Consider the following 9,999-nt stretch of genomic DNA (forward strand, 5'->3'; position numbering starts at 1 on the left):
ACTCGGAACGAGCAGTGGGACGTCGTTCGTTGTTGTTGTGTGATTGCGTCACCACCGCGCCGCCAGTGTTTGTTATGTGGACGGAAAGAGACAATGGTAACGAGGCAATTGCGTGTAATGGACCAGGGACGGCGAACTCCGTGGTCCTCATGGACGACCGCATCCTCGCCGCCGCCAGCACGAGCGCGGCGGCGTCCACACCGCAAGTTTCCAACCTAAACGTCAACAAGTCGTCCAGGGTACACATCGGCCCCAAATTTGTCTCCGTGACACAAAATGTCCAAAACGCGGAAATGATCAAAGGTAAGGATTTCTTTATAGGATTTTCCTCGTCCATGTTTATGTTTTCACTTAGATACTATTGAAATGATTAACTTGTTGTGTTGTTAATTACATTTGCTTGCGCATTGGCATTGCTCTGCTAGCGATATGAGAATATTTATATGTACAATAAGTATATGAATATAATATTGTTGTTGCGTTAACTAAATTATGTTTTGAATGTGTGGCTCTATATAGAGGGCTCAATGTCTATAAACATTATACCTACTTACTTATCTTTAAGTTCATTTTTTACGCAGTTCTAGGTCATTTAAAAAACTAAAATGTGAATTCAATATGATAAACATCGCTGAAAAAGTTGACAACTAATAATATGTCTACTTGATAAAAGGATACCTAACTCAAGAGTTCAAGCTGTAGTTCAAGTAAGGGCGTCAAGGGCACCCAGTTAAAAGGACTAATAATCCTTAATCTATTGTCAAATATAAATTAATCATATACAATATATTATATACTATACATACACAATAGCTATGCGATGTGGTTTTATGACATAGACATAAAATAAAACAAAGGCAAAACACAATTCAGGATAGATCGTTGTGTCGCATAATAAATAATAATAAGCAATAAGGAAGATTATATTTTGTTCGTTTACAATTCATATTTTGAAATTAATTACAAATTATATTTGGATCCAATATTGGCTCTATATTTGCTATCCGTTTCCAATTGCTGAATTAATTTCGTTGATAGATGGCGCATCATAACTTATGAGTGCCCGTAAACAAAGCCGGGAAAAGCTATATAGTCTTGATAAACCTACTTTGCAAGTGCGATGTGAAGAAATCAATCAATCATATCAAAATATTGTTTTTATTAGTTAAATGTCGCGTAGCTGTCATACCTATAACTTAATGATTAATTAATTAAGGATTTATTTAATACATTCAGTTATGCTTGGTAATGCTTAAAATTTAATTCCGATAATCCCATAGATAATATATGCAATTTTATCGTCAAAAATACCAACAACGAAATTAAATATATTGGATTTACGGAAATTTATCATTGTATACGTAGTGTAATATTGCCCCTGTAACCCCGCTAAATTTTATTCAATAAACGCTTTAATAAATTCCAATGCAAAAGAATAATACATAAATAGGTTAGATCTGCTAATAACACTCGATTCAACAATAGAAAGTATCAGGTGCGATTGAATGCAATAAATTGATAACTTTAATACAATTAGTGTTATCTGAATGCAGGTCAACATTTTTTTATCGCTCTGTATCACGATAAGCCCTAATAACTAATTTATGTCGCTAAAAATATAATTGAGACGCTCACTGATAATAATTTGTTTGACAAACAAAATAATTTATATTGTCTACAGATGACACTTTTTTGTAAAGAAGAATCTTAAATAATTATTGTGATTATACTACATACTATTGCCACTAACATCGAACTGCCGAATGCTTTATTAATATTAAAATTTAAAATATTATTTGTTATTTTGTGTTATGATTTATGTAGATAATTTACGTTGTGACAATAATATTTTATATTTTGTAATACTTTTTCCTTAGATTTAATCCTATTAAATCTAAGCAAGCACGTAACTACTCCACAAGATAACCTTACATACCCTATTCCATGTCGTATCATGATTGAACTAATTTAATGTCAAACGACAGAATTACAGATATTCTATCTGTTTACACAATTCCAAGAAATATTTTTTTTTTATATAATTTATAACCTTGGGATCCACTTCGTCATTGGGTTTTACCAGATTCTAAAATTGTTACGTGCATACAATATGAAACCGCGTCATGCCATAAAGTCAATAGGTACGTCAAAGGTTTGAACTCTGAAAATGAAACAAAAAATGTATTTAGAGCGGCTGATCTTTGAATAGTAGGTATCTTTAGCTACTATGCTGTTTGTTCTTCCATTGCATCAATTATTGGAAAGTCAATACATATAAGTGACAAGTGTATACCTTATTGTTAAATCTTATATGTTAAAATAAAAACGTATAACATGATTGCATAACATATATTTAGAGATTCTTCTCCACTTGATGAGTGTATTTCTATTGCTTTCAGGCCGTATTCTTGGCCTCGAATTGGTGTCAACGAAGCATGCGCGCAGGGTACGATGCAGCGTCGCAGTCTTCGTCTGTTGGGCCTTTCTTGTCGCCTGCGGGTTGGCAATCTACCTCATCTACATAGCCCTTGCCACTCAACAAGCCCGCTTAGACATAGGTAAAGTAGTCAAATACATATTTCAACTTTCTTCGAATATATGTATATTCTTATTATAATTGTGTTCAAATGGTTATCAAATGTCTTCCTAAGCCTTGCGTGTAATTAAGACATTCTTCTTTGCCCAGGTCTGAAGGAACCCTGGTACCACCGTCGAGGAGACTGGCAAGCTATGCCTGAATATAGACAAGATTTCCTTGCCCTTCCTTTGTCCTACGTAATAATCGGGCATTCCGCTACACGCCACTGCAACCAGAAGTACTCGTGTATTGAACTTATGGTTTCTATTCAGCAAGATCACTTAAGATGGGGCTTATTGGATATTGGTCCTAATTATCTCGTTGGAGGGAATGGTTTTGTATTTGAGGGCCGGGGTGCTAACGTAATGGGTGCAATGGTCGCTGCTTGGAATAGAAGGAGTATTACCGTCATGTTCCTAGGAAACTACGTAAGAGATATGCCTGATGATGCACAATTTGATCATATAAACAAACTACTTGAAACACTTGTCGATGTAGGTGTATTGAGACCAGACTATACTGTGTTTGGCCAATGCCAAGTTCAGCCCTTGACCGTACCTCCTGGCCAAAATGTAATGGCATCGATACAAAAATTGACGCATTGGAATCCTGCAAACGTCAGTGGCTGTTTACGAGGGTAGCATCGTTGGAAGTACTATATTTACTATTTTGTAGGTATAGCTAAAATGTATTGAATTATATTTCATGATGTGGTCAACGACTAACATCATTGACAGCTGCGCAATGAATAGGCAGACCAAAGAACTATATATTTGTTGTTTTGTTGAAGCAATTGCGCAGGAAGTGTTAAGCTAATTAGAAATTATATTTTACGATTTCGGGAGAATTATGGCCATTTTAGTGATATTGAGCATATTACTAATTTAATAAATTAAGATAGTACCTACCTATTGATTGTCTCGACTTAAGATGGTCAAGCTTTATTTCGTTACAGAAATTAATAAATTATGTACCTAGTTATAAACAATTTAACTAATTTAATGATAACATATGGGCTACAACAATGCGTAACACACTTATTAGGTATTGAGTACATGCTAAGGCACGTATATTTCCTTAAACAACAATAATGCCTTTTAAAATCTATTTTCCTTTACAAGTCTGATTTTGAATGTATTGATTTTAAATAACAATTATAGTTAGGTATTGTGTAGATCTCAGTAACGCCACAAGTTGGCAAATTGTATTTTTTATATTATAATACATGTGTTTTACAAAAACAATATTTAGTTTTTCTAGAAAGGGGGCATCCACTAATTACGTGAAGCTTTAGCAAAGAGGAAACTAAATCGCCTCAAGTAAATAATGGATGCCCTCAAACTTTCCAAATATTTCACTTATGCTTCATATTCTGCTTAGCGGTGAGTAAATTTAATTTTAAGAATTTCCCTTTACCTACCTAACGATTTTTTTAAATAACACAAACATAAAAATGTGTTTTGCTTATAAGTTTCTTGTTATATTCGCTTGAATATCCTCTGTATAACTAAAAAAATGGTATCTAATGATTATAATAAATACACCCGTATTTAAATAGAAAATGCTACTATAACGACACTTATAGCTACGATGAAATAACTACCTACTTAATAATTAATATTCAATAAACCAATCAGTGATTAATCGCTTCAGATTGCTTACTCAATTCATAAGCTTTGTACTTATGTCCAAATAGTGAAAGATACGATAAATAATCCAAAAGGGCGCGTATACGTATATCTTAAGTTAGTATACATAATTAAGAGCTTACTTATTTCTTATCTCAAATTAATATTAATTAAATAATATTGATGAAAGCAATTTTTTTTTAATTTATAAGGTAGGTATAAATTATGCAGGTGCATTTGTACTGGCAATTGGCCATTATCTGAACCACCAAAAGTAAATTTGCAAATGGTATAATTAAAACAGTTTAATTAGAACTTTATAAAGAATAGAAAAAAAATCGATCAAGAGGCGGGAATCGAACCCGCATCCTTTCACGACAATCCGGGGCGGACGTGATATAGTTCATTTCTTTTTTATTATCTGCGAATACAGTTGGTTTTGAAATTACGCCATCTATTTAGGTAGTACAATAAAAACTTACCGTATCGCTTATTAAATACGTAGGCATCGCCATATTATATGTGTATACGCATATACGCCGTACGCATACTCATGAAAAAATTTTTTAAATTATAACAAACTAGCTTTCCGCTCGCGGCTTCGCCCGCTTTGTCTAAAATTTAACAAATTATACACTAAAAGTTAAAACCGGTTATATAGTGATTCATCATGAATCACTTAGTATATCTATAAAAAAAACCGCATAAAAATCCGTTGCGTAGTTTAAAAAAATTTAGGAATACATTGGGACCGGAGAAAGCTACTATGTTTTATACTATGTAGTGAAGCAGATTCATGGCATTCATAATAAGTTCATACAACTAATATAGGTAGTTAGTTATTGCAACTTTGGATTACCTATCGTATCATGCAGACTGTAGCCTTTAAAATTACGACAAATCATTTTATTAACATTTTATACTAACCATTAGTGAATCTTTGTTCCAGAGCTCTCTCTTCCCAAATACCTGTGGGACGTCGTGAAGAACAGTTCTAGAACGGAAAGGTTGTCTTGCGCAGCAGCACTCATGGTTCTAATCACATGTATCACTCTTATAATCTACTTCACCGTGCAGACGACGAAGTCTGCCGATCTGTTTATTGATAAACGTATGTCATTTGTGTTTTGTATTTTTTTGTGTATGAGCATCATGAGTAAGTCATTTTGTAAGATTGGTGAAGATGTTCTTATGGTGCGATTTATAAATTGCCTTAGAATTTTTTGTCATGAACTGTGTGTGTAAAGTTATGTTCATACAGTAGTTTAATCAACATCACCCACAGTAAATAGAGAATAATATCAACTAATAAATTAACCTCATTTGATGCCTACGAAAGTGCATACGAGCTTAGCATTCGAAGAATAGGTTCGATAAATTTCTGATAATTGTTATCGTGTACATTTTTACACTCTCAAATGCATAAAATTCGAGTATTTTTATCTTCAATACACGCCTATAACAATAGATAATGCAAGGCTTATTAGATAAAACCGACTCGAAAATACTTTTAATTGGAGAAAACCATTTTAGGTATATTACGATTACTTTGATGAAATTCCCTGGTATTCACTATCATATACCTATATCTTTTTTAAACCCACAGCATCTCTTAGGGCGGCCGTACACGGACTGCCTCAAGCAGTTGAGACCCGACGGCTTGAAGCCGCGACCGCGCGGTGAACTACAGACATAGAAATCTAAATAACAAGACACTAGAAGTCGTAAGCGCGCGTGACCTTGTCGCCACTCAGGTGACTTTCACAACACCAGCGTGTTCGTCACTGTTCAGTTGCTCTGGAGACGTATGTGTATAAACATGGTGTGTTTCAGCATATCCCATTGCGGAAATTCTTCCACAAGTTGTAATTATACTAATAAAGGAATAATATTTCATCGGTAAATATTTCTTTTTTAGAAATAATGCCGTTTTTCCTTAAAATTATAGAATACTAGCGGTCCGCCCCGGCTTCCCCGTGGTACATGTTTACGTTTTCTCTACATAAAAACCATCCTCGTACTTCCAGGAATATAATAAAAAAAGAATTATCGAAATCGGTTCAGCCGTTCTCGAGTTATGCGCTTACCAACACATTTTGCGATTCATTTTTATATATAAGAAGAAGATTTACAAGTATTACGAGTGTCACCATAGTAATCGAAATAACAATGAATGACACAGTCTACCATTCTTATTATCACGTTTAACACAAGTTTCAACCTTATTTCTATGAGTTTATGTTCAAAGTTATATCTATTGAAAATTGACAACTTCTGTTGTAGAAAAGCCGAATTTTTTCGTATTGAAACAAAAAGAAACAAAACGTCTCATATACTTAGGGATGTTATTCTAAAATAAACCGTAAATTCGTGCGTTAGGATACATATTAAAAAGCTTAATTTAATATTTAAGTTAGTTTTCACTAAAATCAAGCTGTCCAATAAAAGGCATAGTTTACTTGTGTGTACTGTTTAGCTATCGGTTTAAATGTGTTGATTTTGGCGACAGCGGTTTTCATATGAATTATGACATTATAGCACTTCTATGTGTCTTGTTATTTAGATTTCTATGACTACAGACATTCATTCACTGCCGTACACGGACTGCTCGAGCCGTCGCGACCGCTTCAAGCCGTCAACTGCCTGGTTTGTAGCGACAGCTCGAGCAGTCAACGACCGACCGCTCGAGCAGTCCGTGTTCGTCGCTCAGCCGTTAACTGCTCGAGCTGCCCGTGTACGGCCGCTTAGAAACGGTATATGCAGCTCATAAACACAACAGAGTGAATAGGATGTCACGAAGTTTTGTAACTAGTATATGGCACTATATTAACATTTTCCTTAATCAATTTGAACATTATAGATAAATTGATAAAGACAGTTATTATAAACGCACTGAATTTACGCTCTATTTTCTTAGATCCTTTTAATCGAAGTTCATAACCATTGGCTCTTAAAAGAATAAAATGAGATCAATTATTTGAAACAGTGTTATTTGTTACTAGACTGGGGTAGAAGCCTTTGAAAATAATGAAAAGATAAAAAAAATCGCAGTCGGATGAAACCCATTAGAAATGGAGGGGAATATGATAAAAATGTAAGGAAAAATAAATTACGGTCAATTCGAGTTCGGGAAGCGGGAGGGGGGAGCTTTTAAGAGAAAAAAATGGTTTCTCTCGATTTCCGACAAAACTACAAGTCCTATAGAAAAAAGTTCAATGGCAACATGGTGTGCCTGATTTAGTAAAAGCTAATTTTCACACTGTTTGTAAGCATTTCCTGAGAACATTTACTATGGTAGTGTTTATTTTTTTTTACACCATATGAAAGTAGAGATTTCAATGAATAAAAGGCACCCCAAGTTTTTGAAAAAAGCTGATATTTTGACGGGTGACTTTTCGATTGAAAATTAGGTTGTTTTTTTGGTATTAATTCAAAATAAGGCGAAAAAATAAATATTTTCAATCAAATAAATTACAGTGTATTTGGGACATAATAAAGTAAGTTTCCACCAAATTTCGTAGAAAAAAAATAAATTTTGAAGTAGATAGAAATAAAAGACCAAAATCTTGGTTTTTTGAATTTTTCACCTAAATTTTTAGGTTATGTGAAAAAATTGTGAATATAAAAAATGTAGAACTTTTAATTACCTACAACTTTGTCATTGAACTTTTTTCTATAGGACTTGTAGTTTTGTCGGAAATCGAGAGAAACCATTTTTTTCTCTTAAAAGCTCCCCCCTCCCGCTTCCCGAACTCGGATTGACCGTAATTTATTTTTCCTTACATTTTTATCATATTCCCCTCCTTTTCTAATGGGTTTCATCCGACTGCGATTTTTTTTTGTTTCAAAAATTATCTAAGTACTCTAGTCTATACTTGTTGTGATAATACGAAAGAAAGAAAACTATTTAAGGCCAGTTGCTTTAAGCTATCAGGGATATTATCAGCAAACGTTCCTATAAGCTCTTATTTTAAAAGTTCGTTCGTTTTATTAAGTAGTTCTACAAGCTGTTTGTTATTTTTATACTTGGTACATTTCCAGCACCCCACGAGTGGCGTATTACCAGAGAGATGTGGCTAGCCCAGCCCTTCAACGAGTCTGCAATCGCGGAACATTTCAATCCGCTCATGCTGGTCGTTGTGCAACATACTGTGAGCTCACCTTGCACCAAATTTGTGATTTGCGCGGCCCAGCTGCGCAACATGCAACATTACTTCATCGGCACCTACAATTATGATATACCGTAGGTGGATACACGTGTTTCTTGTTCAATTTTTATTTGTAATTATCATATGTGGATTTTCTGCTATAATATTTTTGACTTTGACCTAATATCTTAGAAGCTGGTCTTTCTAATATAATTTATTTCTAATAAAGTGTTCAGTTAGTGCACTTATGAGCGAATGTAATTCTATAAATAATACAGTTCATTAAAATTAAAATTACAATTAGCACAATGTTATCTTAATGTGAAAGTAGCATAAGTGCAATTACGAAAGATAGTAGAACAAAAAATATGTATCTTTGATAAAAGGTACAAGTTACAACACATTTTTTCACATTGGCCAAATTGTTATTTCAAAATCAAAAATATATAATATAATATTTAGTTTCATTTGCAGTGAAATTTTCCGCAGAAAAATAAGCCTAGTAGTAGTCTGAGAATAAAATAAACGATTTGAAAATTGTAATTTAAATTTCTTATTCCAATCAAGAATAGTGAAAATTATGTTATAATTATTAGTAAAATTATAATTATAGGTATAACTTCTTGATTGGTAACGACGGGCGCGTTTACGAAGGCCGTGGCTGGAACATAGAGGGCGCACATACATTCGGCTACAACCGTTGCGCTGTTGGGATCGGATTTATTGGTAAAATCCATATTGACACATTTTACATTGCTTAAAATGAATGTGTTGAATTTACCGTTTAAAACAGAAAATTTTTACCTGTCATGAAAGCCTTCGAGAGTATTTTTTTGACCAGAGCACATAGTTTAGCTCATAACACCAATAATAATTTTCACTTACACATTTTACGCAAAAATTGTAATACATACTTCCATTATATCACAGGTGACTACCGCGAAGAGATGCCAAATCACTCCCGCGTGACTGACGCCCAATTAAACAGGACTCGTATGATATTAGCTGAAGGGATTCGCTTGGGCTACCTCCGGCCCGACTACCTGATAGTTGGCGCCAAAGACTTGCGGGATACCGCCAGCCCTGGCTCGATCCTCTACGAAGCTATAAGGGAATGGCCCAACTATGACCACAAGAACCGCTTCGCCGGCCTCACGTGCGAACAGATGGACGAAACGTTCGGGAATTCATCGCTAGCCATTTAAGTATTTAGTGACAAATCAAATTTCTGGAAATCTTCCGTGCCATTGCAAAATTGAATTGAAAATTATTATTGCGTTTAATACTAGTTTTTTAAACAAATTTTAGAGTAAGATTTTGTATCATTTTTAAATAAAACTTTGTAGAAACTATTGGTATTTTTACACTGGCCTGCTGTTAGAGGTAGTATGTACTGTAGTACATGATGTGGCATAGAGAGTGAACAATAAAAGTGTTGTACGTGGTATAATCACAATCTTTATTAGTATATATAATATATATTATTATGTTTAGTGTTCTTTATTGCATGACTTGTAGAGCTATAATTATGACACGACATGCATTACAACGCGGGTCCTCCTGCTTAAAAACCTTTGCGTCATTTAACATAATGTAGTTCTGAAGCTGATATAATAGATAACCTAACCATTTATAAAATTTTCAG

General features: G+C 34.1%; 1 protein-coding gene across 4 annotated transcripts; it reads left to right on the forward strand.

Moving 5' to 3' along the window:
* Positions 1 to 9,705, forward strand: LOC149911002 (peptidoglycan recognition protein-like). 4 transcript variants are annotated; one of them, XM_090101840.1, is made up of 6 exons: positions 1 to 303; positions 2,400 to 2,558; positions 5,156 to 5,317; positions 8,248 to 8,449; positions 8,968 to 9,080; positions 9,285 to 9,705. In XM_090101840.1, the coding sequence occupies exons 1-6, from the start codon at positions 75 to 77 to the stop codon at positions 9,557 to 9,559; spliced, it is 1,140 nt and encodes a 379-aa protein (XP_089957966.1). In that variant the 5' UTR covers positions 1 to 74; the 3' UTR covers positions 9,560 to 9,705. The 4 variants fall into 4 exon arrangements, with proteins under 4 accessions (XP_089957966.1, XP_089957938.1, XP_089957957.1 ...); XM_090101812.1 differs by lacking the exon at positions 2,400 to 2,558; XM_090101831.1 differs by lacking the exons at positions 8,248 to 8,449; positions 8,968 to 9,080; positions 9,285 to 9,705 and adding an exon at positions 2,687 to 3,249 and having other exon boundaries at positions 5,156 to 5,235.
* Positions 9,706 to 9,999: the final 294 nt, after the last annotated feature.

This window comes from Colias eurytheme, chromosome 1, assembly GCF_061535395.1.
Source record: "Colias eurytheme isolate Ceu_HAF_F1 chromosome 1, ilColEury1 Martin Lab GWU primary, whole genome shotgun sequence".
Taxonomy (NCBI): domain Eukaryota; kingdom Metazoa; phylum Arthropoda; class Insecta; order Lepidoptera; family Pieridae; genus Colias; species Colias eurytheme.